This window comes from Gallus gallus, chromosome 19, assembly GCF_016699485.2.
Source record: "Gallus gallus isolate bGalGal1 chromosome 19, bGalGal1.mat.broiler.GRCg7b, whole genome shotgun sequence".
In the NCBI taxonomy this organism is placed as follows: Eukaryota; Metazoa; Chordata; class Aves; order Galliformes; family Phasianidae; genus Gallus; species Gallus gallus.
Window position 1 is genome coordinate 4,525,590 of NC_052550.1, and position 21,421 is coordinate 4,547,010.

General features: G+C 45.1%; 1 protein-coding gene across 9 annotated transcripts in view; it reads left to right on the forward strand.

Moving 5' to 3' along the window:
* Nucleotides 1–21,421, forward strand: part of CUX1 (cut like homeobox 1) — a 227,015-nt gene that overhangs the window by 160,932 nt on the left and 44,662 nt on the right. For 3 of the 9 annotated variants that reach the window (XM_015295631.4, XM_015295633.4, XM_040649981.2), the window contains 8 exons: nt 3,592–3,640; nt 4,666–4,762; nt 5,873–6,544; nt 7,467–7,532; nt 8,936–9,037; nt 11,062–11,888; nt 13,271–13,436; nt 14,044–14,100. In XM_015295631.4, coding sequence (XP_015151117.2) covers nt 3,592–3,640; nt 4,666–4,762; nt 5,873–6,544; nt 7,467–7,532; nt 8,936–9,037; nt 11,062–11,888; nt 13,271–13,436; nt 14,044–14,100 — 2,036 coding nt within the window. The remainder of the gene's footprint in view (nt 1–3,591; nt 3,641–4,665; nt 4,763–5,872; nt 6,545–7,466; nt 7,533–8,935; nt 9,038–11,061; nt 11,889–13,270; nt 13,437–14,043; nt 14,101–21,421) is intronic. The other 6 variants (XM_015295636.4, XM_015295637.4, XM_046902273.1 and 3 more) reach the window with 4 other exon arrangements.

The following is a 21,421-nucleotide window of genomic DNA, read 5'->3' on the forward strand; positions in this document are numbered from 1 at the left end:
TGTGTGTATTTTAAGAAGACTGAAAAAATGTTACCTTGTTTAATGAGGTATTTCAGGTGAAGCTGGAGTCATGTGCTTTTGTTTACACGTCCCTGGAGAATGTGGAAAGCAGGTTTGGTTTTGCACACCCAGTGACTTTCCAGACCTGCTGCTATTATATTAGAGCCATGCTGGCTGCAGTTCTTGTTCAGCGCCAGCAGCAGCCTGGACTGATGCAGGTGTGTAGTTTCAGTAAAGTAAAAGGAGCTGTCTGTTTCTTTGGTCACTGTGAGTGAATGTTAACTGGTCTGAAACAAACTTCATCATTCTGCGTGTTCTCATTGTTTCAAGATAAGCCTGCAGTGAAATAGATTGGAGAATCTCTTGGAAGTGGCCCTTGTTGGGTGCCAGCAAATTAAGTCCCCCTTTTCCTGGCCAGTCATGAAGGCATGGGTGGCATGTCTGCCATCTCACCACTTCAGTACCTTTTAGTGCTATCAAATGCAGCCCTGCATCTGGGACGAAGAGCAGAAATCATCCCCTATTCTTTGGACTTCTCTTTATCAGTGGAACTAAAGGAGTTTTCCTGGATCGGTGAAAATTCAGATGCTTCTTGTTCTAGCTTTTATATCACTGCATGTGTAATGTCTTTTATCTGGGCAGCATGAGTTAGGACAGACAGCTGCTAGTTGGTAGGTAGCCTGGGGCTCATGCACCTGCTGGACTGGGCTGGGGGGCTACAGCCCTTGGCGAGAGCACTATTTACAGTTCTACAGTGCTGCATCATCACAGCAGCTCATGCCTGCCAGCCCCTCTGGTCCCATCTGCTCCAAAAGATGTGCCAGAACCTGAAAGTGCATCACCTGACAGTCTGCTCTGAAGTGAAACCACAAAAAGCATATTGCTGTAAGTCTGGTGTCCCATACATTGCTGCCGTACCCTGAAGCACTGACAAGAATTAGCTGTTCATTATGCACATATGTACCAAGGAAAAAGAATCTTGTCAGTAAGAATATATTCCTCAGTCCTTTGGGCTCTGATCTCTGTTTTTTTTAATCTTCCCAGAGATGTTAGAGCTATTCTAGAGTAAGGGATCTCAAACGTCTGCGTGCTTCCACTGTTGGAGAAACTTAATGGGGTCCACGTCAAGATCTGGAGTGCAAGAATTCCTTGCTTTCTGCACAGGCTTTTGTCCCAAATGGCTTTTAAAACTATTTTTGAGATCTGAGAGCTCTGTGTGTCCTTTCAGTTCCCTCTTGAGTAATACGACAGTGCTAACCTTCCTGCCTTTGCAGCCAAGATCATAAAAACAGAAAGTCGAACTGTCCCAGTACACATTTTGCTTTAGAGTAAGGTCTTTCAAGTAGTCTTAGATGTGCAGATTGAAGTCACAAGATCATTCTTTTAAAAACCAGATAACTGATCTTGATAAGCAGCAGGCTGAGTTGAGATCTCATGGGCAAAGATATTCCCAGAATCTGAAGGGGAAGCATTTTGCTTCCTCATATTCCTGAGAAAATGCCTCTTTCATAATACATTTGGAGAGTCATTTTTAACGTGTTTAAGGTGTACATGATTTGAAAAAATGAACCTGTTGTACTGAGTATCCCTCCAAGGGCAATTCAAGATACCATCGACCTGATTTTTAATTCATTTTGGTTTCTAAGAGAAGGAAATTACCTGTGAAATTGCCAGTAAGCTATTTCAGGTAGCAGAGAAGCCACTTCAAACAGGCAGAGGTCACTGAGTTTCCAGCTGAGGTTGCTCACGCCTGTTCCAAGCTCAAGGCAAAACGCATCTGCTGCAGGGTTCAGGGGCCTTGCTGGTCCCAGCTGCCAGAGAGTGCTGGGAGCCGAGGACTGGTAGGGCAGCCTGTGGAGGTGGTCAGCGTGGCAGGACAGGGCTTTGCAGCCATGGTGTTGGTGCTGAGAGCCCAATGCACACACTGAATACATTCAGGCTTACTTTGCACTCCAGACTGCTACCAGTCTGGTGCATACCTGTGGGAGCACGCTGCTTCTGGCTGAGTCCACCCAGAAGGGATCATGGCTGCTGTGCTCCGGGACTGCGCCTCACAGCCACGGCGGTAAGTGGGGGCGTTGGGATCCAGGCCTGGTGCTGATTTGCACTGAAGAGACAGAACCAACAGTGATGTCCACGGAAAGCTTGCCACACAATGAGTTGCTATTACAGGTTGTCATATTTTTCAGTTTGGACGGATCTCCAGATAAGACTGGGATGCATTGCCATTTGCTGACCTCTCAAGGCCATTCTCTGCAGAGTCCATGGAGGATGCACATAATTGCTTACCTGAGCCTGGGAGATTTCCTGGATGGGTCTCCTCAGTGTATTTGTCTTCCCCAGCTCTGAACAGACAGAGCTGTTCCTCTGCAGAGGTGTCCTAGGAAACACTTGCTTTCAGCAGCGATTAGCAGCCCAAGTAAACATCTGCAAAGTCCATATCATGCCCAGCAGCTGTAAGAACTTGAGCCATTAGGGCACAGTTTCTCTCCTGACATGTCTGCATCAATGGCAGAAAAGAAGCACTTGTGTGTGTAGGTGAGCTGTGGTGCCCATGTAAAGCAGAGTGTTGGCAGCACTGCTTTCCGTGCAGCGTATGACAGGATAACCACAGCCCTACGCTGATTTCTGCTGGCCAGAGGTATCACCCAGCGATGCCGTGTGACAGAAGTGGTTTGTACACATTCACGCCAGCCTTCCGCTTCGTTTTGCCTCAGTTTCCATATTTGTTACATGATAAAACGTTTGCTCCCCGCCTCACAAAGTTCCTGGTGCTTGACACGTGAAAAGCACTGCATAAATGCTATCCATATCCGTTGGAAGCTCAAATGGTGTATTGCTTCGCACTGAGGAGCCTAACAGCCTGCCTGCACATGGCCTAGTTACAAAAACATGTAAGACAAAGGACAGTAATAAGTCTGTGTTCTGCAGGGCTCTCCTTTAGCAGGCAGTACCAGCAGAAGGGAGCCATCCTCCGACCGGTATTTATGTAGAACATCGACAACGAGGCTGTCGGAGTCTTCTCTTAATGCACTTAGAAATATGTGGGTCTTTCAGATTTCTTAAGAAATATTGTGCCATTGTGTCTTCCCTTTGCCATGGAACCAGGAGGTGATTAAAATGAAAAACTGCCTTTTAGCCTGTAGTGACTTGGTTGGGAAGATTATTTGTGCATATTTTCCTTGATATGTGAGCCGGTGTATATTATATAAAGCACTGTAACCATGGTGGTGATTCCCCTGTTTTGTTGCTTTGCTGCAACTTTTCCATTCCCTTCAAGCTTCACAGATAAATTAATATTGTTTCTGACAGCTTAAAATGTTATATCCTTATTAACCTTTAAATTTACGCTTTAAACTGGCCTTGTGGGATTGCATATGGAATGATTTAGAAGACGCTTGAGAAAATTTTCTTATCCAATAACGAGTTTGAATAGTTACTCTGTATTCATTATCAGATGGAATTACTGCAAGGAAAGTTGTTAGCGCTCGTAGTGTTGCTGGAGATTAGGAAATGATAATGTTAATGCTCATTAGTGCGGTTGTTATGAGGAGAAGAAACAGAAAATAATTTCTTTTCTGCCTTCCACAGTATATTGAAATCCATGGAGTTTGCACCACCTGAAAGCTCTGGTGCGCAGGTACTGAATCTACTTTTCTTTTCTTAATTACTTCAGCAGTTCAGTTAATTAAGCAGGATTTCTCTTGTAACTTGCTCACGTTCGCACGGGCACTTTCCTGTTGATGCTGACATGTGGGACGGTGGCTGCTTTCCTGGTGATCCCTATGTAAAAAGCTGAACTGAACATTTTTTCAACAATGTTTTTTGAACATTTTTTGCCTGTTAGTTTCCTTTAAGTGGCCAAGGAGAACGACTGGCGTTTCAGCCGGTGCTGCACTGGGGAACCACAGTGGTGTGCAGTCGGGTCTTTTAAAGATCCGAGAGCTGATGCTGAGGTTTGCATGCATCTCACATGGGTGGTGCAGTGGGCAAAGGCTGGAGCATTCGTAAGTGAAAATGATGCTCTCGAATCAAACGCACCTACGAGTGTTGGGAAAGCAGGAAAAAAACCCTCTGCTCTCCCAGTGAGTTTCTCTTCCATCAGTTTGTACGTTTGGAGTTAAGCTCTTGCTCCTGAAATCTGAATGGAATATCAGCCCACAGGGTTAACTGGCAGTGTGCTTTCTGATGGTTGGCTGTTTACAGGAAAGTCAATGACAGCTCTGTGCGACTGAGCTGCTTTTTGCACAGTGTTGGTGCTGAAACGCAGTGTTTAAAGGAAATGCTCAGCTTGGGTCGCTTGGCCTGGAAGAAATAAAATAATCTGAACTCCTGTTATAATCAGATTAAAAGTAGTCTACGGCTCTTAAATTGAAAGCACGCCAGTTTCATTTCAAAAGAAGCGGGATTAAGTAAATGTTCCATTACACATTTCCAAATAACGCAGAATTGATGAATGATTTCCACTGGAAATTAAACAGCGCATCTCCACTACAGCTCATGTAGGAGCGCTGAGTGATTCCTGCAAATGTATGCATGGTGAATTCCCCAGCTGCGCTCGTAGCAGAGATGAGCACTTGTTTTCCTCTTCTGAAATCCTTTTTAGTGCCTGTGTGAGGCTCATAATGCTGCTGGAAACAAACCTCCCACTTTGATTTTCCTTAGGATGCATCGAAACCGCTGGAGGTGCTGCTGCTGGAGAAGAACCGCTCGCTGCAGTCCGAGAACGCCACGCTGCGAATCACAAACAGTGACCTGAGTGGTAGGTTGACACCGTTTTCGGCTCTTCTCGTATGTTTGTGCCTCATAAAGGGAGGGAGGGTTGAATAAGAGGTGAGAGTGCGAGCTAACGCACGGCAGGAAGATGAACAGGCAACAAGAATGCTGAGAAGTGTTTGATTTCTGCAGTTTTATAGGCTGGATAGTAAAATAAAGCTCGGAGACCTTGGAGACTCTTTAAAGGTTAGGAAGGAGGCGTTACGAGACGTACCGAGTGGTAGCGTTTGAGGCTGTCTGCTGTTTTGGGAACAAATTCATCTGTGGCACCAGAAGTCTCTCCCCCCACGCACAACGTTATGCAAAATGTTTGCATGCAGAACACAATAATCTTCCTGTCTGATACGTTTAGATATATTACCAGCAGGTCAGCTTGGAAAAACAAAATACTGTCTTTTTAGTGAAGTGTGTTTGCTGTTTAGCTTTCCTAACGTGGGCTTTTTACATTTTGTGTGCACATTTTTTAAATGGCAAGTCATGGAATTTCCAGATACTCGAATGCTTATGGTTTGTGCAGCTGGAAGAAAGTTAAAAGTTGCCACTGGCACTGGGATTACTGAATTCAGAAGAGTTTTATGACTTAACCGAGTGATCTTGGTGCATCCACCTATTGGTGATTCCTTTATACAAATTGGTTTGTTCCAAAATGTAAATGTTTGCTGCATTTGGGCTCAGTCAGGTCCAACGAGTAATGTCTTGAATGAGAGACATCAAAGGGACTTGCTGTCTGTAACCGCATTGATTTTAAATGTGTAACTGCACTTCATGTAATTGTTCTAGTTTTAATGTCTGTAAGGGGGATTCTCCAGGCTGCAACATACAAGAAAGGTGCAAACATGAAATGCATGTTGTTTGTTTTGGGGGCCTTGTTTGGCTTATTGAAATTTGAACTATGGAAAAAAAAAAACCACCAACAACAACAACAAAAAAAAAAGAAAACAAACCAAAACCGAAACGAAAACAAAAATCCCACCACCACTTCATTGGCCCTTGTCAACCTGCACTTTTTCCCTTTGCGGGGCAAACTTTGCATTTTTTATCTTGGTTTTTCCCTCTTTAATCCCCCATAATGCATTATGTTTGACCTTCCTTGTAGGGTCAGCCAGGAGAAAAGGGAAAGACCAGCCTGAGAGTCAGCGTCCTGCAACCTTGCCGGCTTCCCCTCCTTCTCAGTTGCTCCGCAACGCGGGGGAGCAGGCTTCCAATACTAATGGTACACACCAGTTCTCACCAACGGGTTTAAGTCAAGACTTTTTCAGCTCATCCCTGGCAAGCCCCAGCTTACCCCTGGCCTCCACAGGAAAATTTGCACTAAACTCTCTCCTCCAGCGACAGCTAATGCAGTCCTTCTACTCCAAGGCAATGCAGGAAGCAGGAAGCACAAGCATGATTTTTTCAACAGGTCCTTACAGCACAAACTCCATCTCTTCCCAAAGTCCATTACAACAAAGCCCGGATGTAAATGGCATGGCCCCATCTCCCAGCCAGTCAGAAAGTGCTGGGAGCATCTCCGAAGGCGAGGAGATAGACACGGCCGAAATTGCACGTCAGGTGAAAGAGCAGTTGATCAAGCACAATATTGGACAGCGGATATTTGGACATTATGTGTTGGGACTGTCGCAAGGGTCTGTGAGTGAGATACTAGCCCGGCCAAAGCCATGGAATAAACTGACTGTGAGAGGCAAGGAGCCATTTCATAAGATGAAGCAGTTCCTGTCGGACGAGCAGAACATCCTGGCTCTTCGCAGCATCCAGGGTAGACAAAGAGGTAAGCGCTCACCAGCTGAGGGACTTGCCTTGTTTTCCTCTTAGTTGCAAGTGCAAAAAAGCTGAAGGTTTCCGTGTTTGAGGCCATCTGTGCATTGCTGCTGTTTTCACCTCCATCAGTAAGGTGCAGAAAGTACAGCTTTGCAGCAGTGCTTTCCAGCACCGTGCAGGTTCGTGCCTTGGCCGATGTGTTAGCCACTGGCTAGCCAGGACAAGGAGCTGGGACACTGACTGCAGTGCGGAGCGAGGAGGGGTCTCTAGCTGCTGCCATCAGAAATACTTGGCAGTTCTTCGTTCTCCTGTTTATTGAGACCGTGTTTTTGTTGTGTCTTTTCCCAGTGTTCTGACAAAATATCATAGGTGATGCACGAAATGACTGATTAAAAAAGGAAGCCAATTTAAAGCAGCTTTGCATATGTAGGGTGGTGGTTTTAAGAAATAACATACGCGCTCCGTTGTGATTCATCTTAACCAGAGACTGAGATTTACATTTAGAGAAACTGAAAAGTAAGTTGTTTACAGTCTAGAACCATTGGAAAGGACAGGCAGGATTTGTCTAGATTTTGTTTAATTGAAAGTGAACGCTGTTAGATTTATAATCTGCTCTTCCTTTTGATGATTGTACTTGAGGGGATTATCTGCCCATCTTTAACCTCTTCATTTTTGGTATCTCTAGACATTTATTTATATCTGTCTAATCTCCTTTCCGAACGTAGCTGTAATCTTTATTAACAAATCAGCCAGCCTTGCTTCTTCCAAAGTAGCCAGCTCCTCCAGCGCTCAGACAGAGGCTCGAGGGTTTGAGGAACGCTTGAACCCTCGTCTCTAGAGACAGGCTGCTATCTTCTCATGTCACACAGCCCATGATGTCAGAGCAACCATCCCCTGATTGTTTTGTTCTTACCAAACTTGTTTTTCAACAGAGAATCCAGGCCAGAACCTGAACAGACTATTTCAGGAAGTACCGAAACGAAGAAATGGGTCTGAAGGTACGTCACAGGCAGGTGTTTTTCTTTGCAGTCAATACGTAGGAAGTGGAGTGTGCTTTAGCTGTGTGTTTCCTTAAAACTGTGCAGTTTGATTCTGGCCTGGAATCTGATAGAAAAACAGACAGTAAGTATAAAACAAACCATGGGTTAGACCAGCACTTTGCTTTTCTAATTCTGCTGCTGCTGCACTAACTTAACCCTGTTTGGATACTTTTTCTGCTCTCCTCCTCACTAGATACACAGATAGAGAGATAAGTGATAGAAGTGGCTTTAAAAATCACTGCGTCTACTGAAATGCTCTGTTTGCTATCTTTATTATTTTAGAGCAGGAAAGTGGCACAGTGGTGTGTAATCCAAGATCAGCTGCATTCTGCTTCTGCTCTCAATTTTCCCTCTTTCTCCTCACGGGGCTTATGTTGACAAACACACTTGAATCAGCTGATAAATTAGTGTGGTGCTTTCTTTACTACGGTGCATGAAAGAGACTGAACAGAAAGACAGGGGAACGTCAGATCAGTACGTTATCACTGAAGTATGAACATTTTGCTGTGTAATGGATCAGCTGCAGAATTTTGCTTTTAGCCAGACAAAAGCAAAACCTCCTACCTCAAACCCCCCCAGTTATTCTGATTTCATTCAGAGATGATGTAGCTCGCTTACAACTGATAATCTGTTAACGAACAATGCAGTAGTTTCCCAGTCTTAGGAATTTTCCCTTCTTTCTCTCCCCATGGTGGTTAAAAGAAAAAACAAAGGGAAAAAAAAGAGTGAACAAAACACAAGCAATAGCTCCTAGCTGGAGAGAACTTCAAATGGTATCGGTGCTTAAATGAGTGCTTCTGTTTGTGTGCAGCCTCTAGAAAGGCACAAGTTAGTTTTGATTTCCTGCATCCAGGTTTCTGAACTTCTGTTCTGATCTGAATGTGCACTCGTCCTGCTTTGCCTGGTAGCTGATGCAGTTTTCAAGGATGGTTCCTGAGCTTATGGTTTTGTCTTTCTTCCTTTCCCCTCCAGTTCTTTTCCCTTCTGTTTCCATTCCCCCTCCAAAAAGAAAGAAAGAAAAAAAAAAACCAAAAGGGAAAGGGTTAGGTAAAAATACAGACCTGTGTGTGTTACATTTGGAGATGCAATGTGACCACATAGCTCTTCCTGTGGTGATGTTACTGCTCTGGTCATTCAGTGCAGCAGGTGGACAGCTTTCATGCAATGAGGGTGTTTTTCCTCTGTTGTGTTAAGGGCGTTCTTGGTGTTGTAGATGTTGGTAAGGGTTCGATGTGAGCTGCTGTCAGGTCATGCTGGCAGCACATCAGTATTATACTGTCTGCATTTGTGTTAAAAAAAAAACAAAACAATCAAACAAATAAAAGCTTTCCTGGTGTCATTAGTTTTGTTTTCCTCCTCAGGTAATATAACCACACGAATCCGAACCACAGAGACTGGCTCTGATGAAGCCATCAAATCCATTCTTGAACAAGCCAAAAGGGAGCTGCAAGTACAGAAAACAGGTACAGCCTCATTTTGTCTCTTGCTCCTTTTATTTCAGAATCTAATTAAAACAATTACCATGAGCTTTCTGGTCAGTTAATTATATTCTTAAAACCTTGAATGTAGGTTTAAAGTGCCTTTTAAAATTTCTTTATTTAGTGGAGTAGTTTCTGTCTGTAACACAGCCCAAGATAAGTTAATACACATCGATGCTGATGGGGCCTTTGCTCAGTGCTCTCCCTTCCAGGCCCCAGGGTTACAGCTGCATGGGAGAGGGAGCTGAGGGGATCTGCCTGAGTGAAGCTCAAAGGGTAGCCAGCAGTTACCAGAGCCTCACTGCCAGCTTACTGTGGACATTGTATACTCAAATTATAATACAGGCAGACTCCAGCACGACTTTATTTTTGGTCACGGAATGTAAGGATATTGGCCTTTTTCAGTGAACGAGCTGACAAGTCCAAAAAGAATTTTGTTTCCCAGAAATTTAATTAATGTCTAACATCTTGGCCTGAGATAAGTTTAATTTCTCACTGTATGCTGCCATGTAGTTAATATTTCTGTCTACTCCACAGCTCTCTCTACTTTAAAAGAATTTGCAGTACATCTAGAGGGCTGGTGCTGAAGTAGACACTACTTTGCAATGCTTCTGTTTCATTTTCTTGAGAAATTAACGCTGGCTTGCAGTTTTGGATAGTCATCTTTGAAATGAAAGCTAAGCTAATTTCATGGCAAAACGTGAAATTCTAGCTAATACATGACTTAAACGAGTTTATGCCACTAACGATGACGTAGGGAAGAATGTGGGCTGTGTGCAGGAAGCTGGAAGCACATTGTTCAGTATCACCTTTTATCTGAGCGTGTTGGACTTCCTTTCAGTACTAACTCAGCCTCCAAGCTCCCTATGAAACCAGTAGGTGACTCAGAAAAGATGGCCCCACTCTCTCCTCCCACTTCTTAGTTTTTCGTGTATCTTACAGCGTGTGGCAGGAAGGAAGGTAGGGAGATCCAGAAATGTGTTCAGGTGAGGCATATTGCTAGGACAGTCTCACTTCACTTTCAGGTCACTGTTTGTGGTGTGTGGGATTCCCGAACGCTTCACTTCTCCCATTCTGCATAGAGTAGCTTTCAGAGGAACTGGTTTTCAAATGCTGGGATCCTCAGTGGAAACTAACTTAAACAATGGGAACAGATGCCATTGCAAAGCTTTCCTGTTCTGCAGAGATAACTGTACGCCCATGTTCCAGGCTCTGCTCATCCCCTAACTGCTGCAGAACCCCATTTCACCACTCAGTACCTCATTTAGGTGCTGTCTCTTCCAAGACCACTCATGTCTCCGTTCTGGAGGTTTGAATGGGGCACAGAGTAGCATTGAGGCATCATTCTGGTTTATGTAGAGCTGTTTATTTCAGTGATTGGAACCATGGAACGAGAAAACAGGAAGCAGAAGCACATTTGGGCTCGTCAAATTAAATAATGAAACCTTTTACTAAACTTCTTGCTTTGTGGTAATTTGTGTGTTTTATTTTTGGAGTTAGAAAGATTCACCTTATTTACACTGTAAGAGGTTATTAATAGGCCACCCAGGTGAACGCAGCTGTGCTCAGCTTTGAGTGCATTACGATTCATTTGCGGAGATAGAAGTGAAAGGCTAAATAACTCTGTAAATAGAATCATAAAACGTTATTGACCACTTGGGGGTGGGAGAAGAGGAGTCGAAGGCTTGGTTTTCAAAGGCATTTTGTTTGATAATTTTTACAATGGTGGGAAGCATGCAAATGGTAGCAGACTTCTGCAGTTGGGTCAGTGTGTGCAAACGTCCAGTCCTTTGGCAATGATAACAATTTTCCAGTGCAGAACCTTGGAAATCTCACCTTACTTTGAAAAGTGAGAATCTTTGCTTAGTGAAAACTCCCTCCTTTCCCCCCTTCTCCCATCCAGAAATTTATTGCAGCCCTTTTTCATACAGGAAAATATTTACAGTAGCGCATGTTGAATATAAAGCATGTTCCTCTGTTGCATTTAGTCTTTTGGTTGTTTTTCATAGCTGAGCCGGCTCAGCCGCCTTCTGCATCTAGCAGTGGCAATTCTGATGATGCTATTCGATCCATTCTGCAACAAGCCCGACGTGAAATGGAGGCACAGCAGGCTGCCCTTGATCCTGCCTTAAAAACAACACCTTTGTCTCAAGCTGACATTTCTATCCTGTCCCCCAAACTAGTATCTACATCTGCAATGTCTTCGGTTTCCAGCTATCCTCCTTTGGCCATATCCCTGAAGAAACATTCATCTGTTACTGATTCCAGTATCTCTGCATTGCAGAACCTCTCTGGGCTCAAAAAGGAGCCGCAGGAGGCGCCTGTTTTAGAGCTCCATGGAATAAGTGATTCTGCCCAGGGTATGTTGAGGCATGTTAAAAATGAGTTGGGACGTGGTGGTGTTTGGAAGGACCATTGGTGGAATACTGTGCAGCATGAGAGAAGAAATACAGCTCTTCCCGAAGATATAAAAGTTGAGGAAGCCAGTGGTGGAAAAGAAAAGGTCAGCAATCAGACTAGGCCAGATCGTAGCCAGCTCCAAGGACCATCTTCTTCAGAGTATTGGAAAGAGTGGCCAAACGCTGAATCTCCGTACTCGCAGAGTTCTGAATTGAGCATGACTGGGGCGAGTCGCAGTGAGACACCACAGAATAGCCCCCTCCCTTCATCCCCTATCGTGTCCTTGTCCAAGCCATCCAAACCTTCAGTTCCTCCTCTGACACCTGAGCAGTATGAGATTTATATGTACCAGGAAGTGGATACGATAGAACTAACGCGGCAGGTCAAAGAAAAGCTAGCAAAGAATGGCATCTGCCAAAGGATCTTTGGGGAAAAGGTAAAGAATTGGTTCTCTTCTTACCCCGGTGTTTTGATGTGCTTTATGCTCCTTACATCAGTGCGCAGCTCAGTTTAACACGGCCGTGCCACGGAAGGGGTATGCACACGTGTGTTATGAAAAAATGCTTTTGTTCAGGATGTTAAAGGAAAGTGTTGGGTTTCCTGCCTTCTGTGAATTGCACAGGTTTTGTACAAGGGTTGGTTTCAGTTCCTTGCAATTAGAAACTGGGCCACTGAGTTTAGAAACATGGAAAGCTGGAGCAAATATTACCGAGACTCAATATTTCATGCTTAATGTAATGAATTCGTGGAATATTTGAGTGATGCCATTGTCGTGACTGGAGAGCCTTAAATTTGTTTTGGTTGAAGATCGTGGGCATGAGAGCATCTTTCCTTGTTGTTTTTTTTTAATTATTGTTATTTGGAAATGTGCACAAGAGAATTTAAACAAACACGTGGAAAAGCCCTTCCATCTCCTGAGTCTGAAGTCAGGAAATCCCAGCCGTGTGGTGCATCTGGTGCTGGGCAGCTCAGGTGTTTAAGCACACCTGATTACAGATGCAGACCGAGATAAGGAGCACTGAACACGTGGAGCTGCCAGCCCCTGACCACCAGAAAGCAGCTCCAGGCTGTGAGGAGTGGTGGGCACCCGGTGTTCCTCCTTCCCATAACGAATTGAATGGCTCTAATGGTGCAGAAGGAGCTGGCATTGCCCCGTTACCTTTTCACTAAATGCTAAATGGAGAGCCTGACCTCTCAGGGTCGTTAAGGATCCTGTGACACTTTGCATTAAGGGTGAATTTTAATCCCTGCACCCGTGCTGGGTTCCAGGCAAATGAGCATTCTGCCCATCTGAACCCCTCTTTGCTGTGCACGGCTGTGTTCTTGAATACCTGCTTACATGGAGCAGCTGCTGCTACAGGTGAAAACACACATCGTTAGAAGTCACACCAAAGAAATGAACCAAATACAGGCCTAGTCTCAGAAGTCCCAATTATTTTCGTTAGAGAACAAAATACGGGACAATCAGATCCTGTTTTCTCTACCTCTGTGTGCTGCTGTGCAGCGTTTTTGCTGTTAAGAACCGATGAAAGTGTTTGACAATATGGAAAGCGTGCAAATCTCATACGTCCTTTTGCTGTTTGTACTGCTGCTCCTGCAGGACAAAAAAAAGCACAGCACAAAACACTCTCCAGAGCAAAGCAATGGCAGGGGGAAGGCATCTCCATCCCAGTGCGTATCCGTGTCATTTCCAAGTTCTGTTAATTGTCCACGTTAAAATGACTTGAGCAGCGTAGCAGTAGAGGAAGCTGCAGTGACTTACGTTACCCCCTTCAAAGCAAATGTCTTAACGTGCCCTTCTTGGTTGCTTCACTTCAGGTATTGGGGCTGTCCCAAGGAAGTGTCAGTGACATGCTCTCCAGGCCAAAGCCATGGAGTAAATTGACACAAAAAGGCCGAGAACCATTTATTCGTATGCAGCTCTGGTTGAATGGTGAGCTGGGACAGTGTGTCCTGCCTGCACAAGGGCAGCAACAAGGACAAGGTAATTAAAATTCCACTCTGTTGTTTGAGTTGAGGAGGAGATCTTTTTAAGGTTGCAGTGAGCAGGACGTCAGCCGTGTGCTGGGAAGGCCTGGCCTCGCATCCCAGCCGGCTCCTAGGGGTCTCACTGGGAACGCGTACACAAGGAGCGCTCGTTTCTGCCTAATTGATAAGCAGCTGTTATTGAGTTCCCAATGAGGACGATGTTACGTAGGCATGAATTCCACACGTAATTCAACAGAATTTGGCCAAAGAGCTGGAAAATGTGGTGCGCTGTTTTCTAGTGCTGCATAAGGGACTGTTACTGTTCCTAGGAGAATATTGATTGCTGTCTCAGGAGGTGAGCTGGAACTCAGCTCTGAAGGGGGAATGCTCTGTTGCAATTATGCTTTTATTATGACTCTCTCTCTTATCCTAATAGCCGCTGATGCAGAAAGGCCAGGCTAGAGCTTGGCCTCGGTAGTACCCTTATAGTGCCACTGACTCGTATGAGCAGTGTGCCCTTGCTGAGCTCAGCCGTTTGCTATTTGTTGAGCTGCTTACTGTTTAGTTTGTGGTTTGGCATCTCCTTTTATTGTTCCCTGATTTTCCTCTCCTCTCTTATCTAGTCCTTCACTCTGTGACATCATTACAGGATTCCCTACAGCAGGGATGTGCAAGCTCAGGTAATCAGCTGGTTTCAATGATTTGCTCTGAAATAATTCTCTGTGCTTTTGTTACATTTCTTTTGCTTTGATGCCGAGAGGTTTCTCTTGTTTTGTTGTATCATACAGGAGACCCTTCAATTTTTTTTATTAACCCAGTTAATTCCTCCTTCCCTCCTTGTTGCTATGGCAGATATAGGCAATACACATATTTAGCTGCATATATTAGATGGAGAGACTCCGTCTGATCTCAGAGATCCTTGGCTCCGTAGGATTTTTTTTTACCATAGTTGAGCTTATCGGGCTGACATGTGACAATGGCAGTAAAACAAGCCTTTCGTTTGTAATGCGATCTGCATACCCCAGCTGCCTCATTCGCTGGCATATTTTTCCACTTTCGTTTGCACAAAATCTGCTTTGTTAATTTGAAGGTGGGAAAAGACCACGTTACGTCTTCCTGCTTCGAGCTTCGTTTTGTATTCCAAGCCAACCTTGTTTCACCCTCCCCTTTCCGTTTGCAAAAAAGCAGATGTAACAAAGATGAGTGTCAAAGAGGAGTGAATTGCTGAAGGTTTTACCACCAGGGCCACAGCATAGGAAGGAGCAGAACAGCTGTGTTCCTGCTGTTAGATACCAAACTCTACCCACACAGACTTCTTAGCAATGATCTGTTTCACTCACGGCAACCACTCGGGCTGTTTTGTACTCCAAAAGCATACCTGTGCCCCGCTCCATGCCCTGTATGTGAGAGCTGTGGTGTTTCAGGGCACAGAGCGGTGTGGGTTATCTTGTTTTTCCACCTTCCTGCCATTCTGAAGTGTTCCTTTTCTGGAGCTTGTTGGGTTTATTCCGAATATCCCAGCTGAACTGTTTTTCCTCGCTAATGGGAGAATATTTTGCATTCTAAAAGGTTTTACTAGAAGAAAATCTATGACGATATTCACTCCGTGTTCCTTCTTAAGAAGAGCAGTTGAAAAACAAATAGATAAAAGCAAAAATATGCCCCTGGAAAAAAAACAAGGCATGAAAACAAACCAAAGTGGGAAAAATTATTTGCAGCCATGGAGCTGTTGTTACTTACAGGCAAGCATTTAGCAAACGTGAACATTTCCTATGACATTTCATACGCTGCTGTTCATTAGGAGTTGCCATTGACTTCTTTTTGTAGCATCAATACTGCGCAAGAGTAACCGTTATAAATGCCTAAGACAGCATGGAAAATATGAGTAATTAATTATGGCCATTTGAAGAGGAATTTGAAATCAGAGGAGCTGGGAAAAGGCTGCATTGTTATTGCTAATCATCATATTTATGACTAACTGTAATTATAAAAGATTGAAAGACAAACCCAGAGCATTAAAATCCGACCACCTTGGGGATCCCCAGGAGGATCACTGGTAGCTGGAAGCGATTTCCTTCAGGAAGTTCAGTTTTGCTGCTGTGATATTTTGCTCCACTCCCACACTCCCAATCTCGTTTGTCAGCTCCTGCCCTTGAGCTCCTATTTTGTGACGCGGCGGGTTCCTATCAGCTAATAAAATCCCATTATTGATGATCGCTGTCCTTCTTTCCTTAAAGCAAACTTACAAATGAGAAAATGGGTTCGTGCCCTTTTCTTTCTCCTTCCCGATGATTAAAAACAGAATTGTTTCACAAGACGTTCTTTTCTCAGCACCTCTCCGTGTATGGAGGAACGAGGAGGTTGTGGCACCGTGCAGAACAAAAAGGGTGTTTGAATGAGTAATTGGTAATGTTCTCCTATTAGCAGCTGTTCTGTAATTAAATGCGCAGCAAATAGTTTGGAAAAGGTAAAAATAATTATGCGTTTGTGAAGGATCCTCCACTGCAGGGCAGAAGGAAAAAAACAGCTACAATTTTCAGGTCTTCTGAGACATTTCCCAGGAAAATCAAGGCAGAAGGGGCTGCATTCTTGTGATTTTAAAATAGAAATTAATCAGGACGATTTGGAAATGAGAAAAGGTCTGCGGCCTTTTCCGTGTGTTGTAATTGGCTCAGAACTTGTTGAATGCATGAAGGGAAAGAAGTGAAATTAAACTAATGCATTCAGTGGCTCCTGAGTGCTTTGCCAAGAAGGTCTTCAGTGTGCGGAGTGTCAACACGCATAGTAACGTCTCCAACTTTTATTAGCTGTGAGTATTTTCATTGCTGTTTGGCACTATTATATCAAACTAGCAGGATTTTCTGGATTTCTGACCCAGTTAGTTACGCTTCCAGATCATAAGGTTTTGATTAACACCTCATTCATGAAAATCTGTTCTATTGTCCGGTACTTTTCCATTGTTACACGTGGACAGATGGACCCATCAGCCTTTTGTGTGCAAGGACGAATGGGGAAGCATTATGTAGATATAATTAGAGATAAAGCAGGCACATTTTTCTTCTCTGCGAGCTGCATTGATACATTTCTGAAATCAGCCTGTACCAAAGTTCCAACCAAATACACCCATCTGTGTTGAGTGCTGTGAGCTCAGCAAAGGCTTCGGCCACGAGAAGAGCTCTGTGCAGGTTGTGGTGAGCGCGTTGTGCACAAAAGCGGTGTCCATATCCTGGGTGGCCAAAAATAGGATCACTGTGCCTTTTCCAGCATTTCTTCTGTGTATTCCTTTCCACCTAAATGCTCTAATGCCCTTGGGTAAATCTGCCTTTTTAATGATTTATGTGTCAAAAGCATGGACCAAATCACACGGAAAAAAAAAAGAAAAAAAGTGGAATTAGTGTCACCCAAGTGCATCAGCGTTTTTTCACGATGAATTTGGCCCTCATTGAGTTGCATTGCTGATGATCGGGGCTGGGTTGGGTTTGGAAGGTAGCCATGCGTCAGGAGGAGGTTGACGTGCTCGGATGTTTGTCTGAACACTTGCACTGTGTACAGCCCGTATTGGTCCCTTTTACCCCAGGATCTTACATCTGTAGGGAGCATCTACACGGCACGGAGAAAATGTTTCTGCTGCTGTTCGTCTCAAAGCTACTCCCAGGCAGGCTGAATTCTTACTCGCTTTAGTGCATATCCTCTGTGAAGGACGTGTACTCTCTATATACTACATTAAAGACTAGCAAATACTCAGCGGGATAAAGACGTGCCTTTTTGGTATGTGTTTCTGTAAGGGTCGTCTTATGACCTAATGTGGAAATCTTCATTTGCCGATACAGCTGCGGGTGATCTCAGGGGATTCTGAATTTCCCTTTTGTTTGTCTTCCTTTCTGGGTATCATCCATCATTCCTAACCTCATGCTGCTTAGCAATGGTAACGCTCATGGGAGTTGAGGAAAGGATTATAGCGGCATAAAATGGGGAGCTAATTAGAGCTTGTTTCAAAATCAGGATCTAGCTTGAGATAATTGTGTATTATCTGGTGATTTTAAAACCCGAGATCTACTGTATTTAGATCAACTGAAACATGCATAAAAGCTTTATTTTCAACATAAAACATTTGTAACAGGAGGGAGATTACTTCTTACCATCGCTTGGGAAAGAAATCTGAAATCAAGTCAGAATGCAGTGTATGTTTTGCTGTAGTTGCGATGCTAACAGACATACTGGGCAATGGTGACAGACCCAGGCGTGCCTTACGTTTTTATTTATATACTGCTCCTTCCTGTGGCAGCTCTCAGCTCAGAAGCTGCCAGGTGGGCAGGAAGTTGCTGTGCACCAGGTAGCTCTTCCTGTTCGCCTGCTGACAGCGGGATGCCGCCACCTTCACTGCTCTGAGAGAAATAAAGTGCAGAGATTGCATCTCAGGCTTGCAGCCCACACAGGGGATGATTCTGAGATTACCATCCTGACACATACGGGGCTCTGTAGCACATGGAGGCAGCGGAGCATGGGCTGCTGCGGTTTCCTTCCTTGCGCTGGTTGTACTGGTTTGTTCTGCTGGTGCTATGGGCTGTGATGGGGGGCAGGCTGTGGAGCTGGGCACTCAGCACCCGGAGGTGCCACCAGCAGTTGAGCTGGTGGTGCTGCTGGATTTTCCCCAGTGTGAGTTGTGCTTTGCTGGTGAATCGGAAGGAAGAGGGAGATTGTTTTGCAGTCATTTGCAGGCATTCTGGGTGAACAAAATTGTGCATGGCATGAAATGGTTCTGGTTAATGTGGCCTGTAGAATGGGAGAGAAGAGGGGTCACGTGGCTCTCTAATAGCTGAGAATTCCTGGGCTGGGTAGGTTCTGTCTGATGACCGGTTATGAGTCTGCGTTTGGTCGAGAAGTTACCTCCTTTTGTGCTGGGTGCAGGGGTTAGGAGCTGAACCTCAGAGCTGGCTGAGCATTGTCTCCATAAGCCCCAAAACACAGTGGTGTGCACTGGGGAGCTTTCCACGTTCCCAGCGTGGGGCTCGAGATTGCAGTGCTGCAGCAGTTGGCCCTGGCTGTCTTGATTTCAAACCAAGGGATATCAGTTGGCTCCTCATACGGGCAGCTGTTGCAGTCTGTCTGTAGTGCATGTGATCGTATTCTGTGCCATTTCTCTGACATTTGGACCATGAAAACCTTCCTGGCAACCTTTCTGGTATCAGTAAAGCTGGGAGAATTGCTGTCAGGGCACCTCGCTGGGACCTGGGAACGCAGCATGAAGTCAGAGCATCAAGTTAGTTCTTAGCATAACATTGGATGCCATTACAGGGCATCACCTGCTTACTCCTGCCTGTCGCCTGGGTCTGTCCTGCACACGCTGCCTTGCAGCCCTTTGTCCATCAGGGATGCTTGGTGAATAGTTGGGATGTGAGGAAGAATTCCTGTCCTGGTTGCATTCCTTTCTGCGCACTGAGCCACCCAGTGATGAAACTTGCAGAAGATGACTCCATCCTCATTGTGGTCATAGCTGTAATCATGGAGCGAACGCTATTTTCTAGGCAGATATTCCTTGAGGCTGAATTGCAATGACAAAGCACCAACACACTTTTCACATTAATATGGCAAGAGGAGACTCCTGCTGTATTCTGAAGACAAATTTAATTCACTCTGAAGCATGGCTGTGGGTTGGTGGTGGCCGCTTTCAAGAAGTTTCCCAGTCTGGTTGTAAATAGGTATTTCCACTTCCCTTTGGTATCGGTCCAAGCATCTCTGCTCCCCATGGGTGCTGAATATCAGAGCTCTGCAAGTTCCGCTTTCCGTCATGGCATTAATCAGCAAGAGGGAGAACAACTTTGTACACAGGCAGATAGTGACAGGACAAGAGGGAATGGCTTTAAACTAAAAGAGAGGAGATCTAGGTTAGGTGCCAGGTGGAAATTCTTTGCTACGAAGGTGGCCCTGGCACTGCTGCCCTGGGCTGTGGGTGCCCCATCCCTGGAGGTGCCCAAGGCTAGGCTGGATGGGATCTTGGGCAGCCTGAGCTGGTGGGGGGCAACCAGCCCACGACAGGGGGTTGGGTGGGCTGTGAGGTCCCTTCGTTCTGTGAATCTGTTGTTCATTGCTTATTATCTCCTTTCATTAATTATTGGTGCTTACTGTAACCACCATCGCTAATCCAGAGGGTAGCAGCCTCTACAGAAGGAGCCCATGCCTGCTCTCTTCTTCCTGGGTACGTTGGGATCCTCCCTCCAGCTGCCAACTGCAGTGGAGCCGAGTGGAAGGCACAGAGCTGCTACGTTACAAAGCCACATACAAAAATAACTGGAGCAGCACTGAAAGGCGAGCAGAGCTGTCACAGCCGTGCCACAGCTCCGGGGGGGTCAGGAGCTGGGGCAGTGGCTGGGCTCCGTCCCCGTGGGCTGGCAGCTGCAGGAGAGGTCGGGAGGGCTCCGAAGAGATGGGGCGTTTTGCTGTTGGGAGGCTCTGGCAGCTGGCAGGAACTCGCTGGTTGTTTATGGGAAGAGGAAATACAGGAACTGCTGCCAGCAGGATGGAGCTGCTGGGATGGAGCTGCCCTCCCAGGTACCAACCCCACCCGCTGCCCGCTGAGTCACACCGTGCTCCTCTGGGGATGAAAATTGCCTTGCTTTCAATTCAAAGAACAGATAATGGGCTATTTTCCTCCCAAAATACTGAAAAAGAGGTGTGCTGGCAATGAATGTGCAGGTTGTTATTTCCATTTTATAATGGGGATGGAGCTACGAGGCAGCTGTCTTCTGCACAAAGTAGCGTAGAACGGGGAAATAAGCAGCCTGTTAGATTCAAACAACAAAATCCTCTTACGATTATAAAGAGTTATGCATTACTTATATCAAATTGTTCCTAAGAAGGAAAAAAAAAAAAAAGAAAATTGCCAGAAAATTAATATCTTTTAAGCTACTTTCTAGCCTGTCCTTTGCATTTAAGGGTGCAGCAGGAAGGGAGAAAAACTGACAACATTGTCTCACCAAATTTGGTGGGTCTTGGAGGTCTTAAAGTCAGCCAACAGCCACCCAGAGAAACAGCACAGGAAAGAATCCTGTGGTTATCTGAAATCTGATAGGAAACAGAGCTTGCGTTGAAAACAAAATGCATTTGAAATCAAATTTAAATAACAGTGCAAATAGAACAATGTCTAATTAATAAGCCTAATGAAAGGAGGAAGTCCAGTGACAATCAGAAACAAAAAGTAAGCCTGATCTTTAAATATTCCACTTCTACACTTCTTTGAGATACTGCTAATAACAACTTAAAATACGTTCTTTCTTGGCTCTGTCAGTCATGCCCTATAGTGTGCTTGGAAAGAGTGATGGTTGCCCAGAATAATCTTTCTGATTCCACTCACTGGCACAGCCTGAGCTTGGCAGAACGTCCCCGTTTGGTGTCAGCACTCCACATCCCTCCGACGGGGCCGTCCAAAGGCACAGAGCTGCTCTGGAGCATCGTGTCGTCCTCACGAGTTCCTCTCTCCAGCCTTCCCAGTAGGTCATCCAGCCTCACCGCAGAGCCCAGGCACGCTCAGTTCTGTCCCAGTTGCTCCCTACAGCTTCCCCTGTGACATCCACCCCAGTGTGTTTGCTTGCTGAAGGGAGGTGGTGCTGGGAGCCTTCCCCACCTAGCTCTCCCCGTCTGCTTCTGCACAAACGAATGAGGTATGGCATTAACTGCCCTGTAACTGCAGGGGTGCTTCATATTTGTTTCTCTCTTTTTACCCCCCTGGAACTGGGATCCTAAAAATAGTGCAAGTTTGAACTGGCAGATGTTTCATTTGTCCTTTACGAGAGGACCAAAATTAGCCTCTCATTTGGCACCTAAATAAAGCAGCTTAACTGCCTTTATACGAACTTTGCAATTACTGTCTATTGAAGTTGCAACATTTTGTTGTGTTTGATGGGAAAGGCATTATGTAAGCAATACCAGTACCTAAAAAACCATCAGACCTTGAAAGAGAGGACGGACAAGAACAAGCCCAACTGTTGTTTAAGGGTGGTTGGG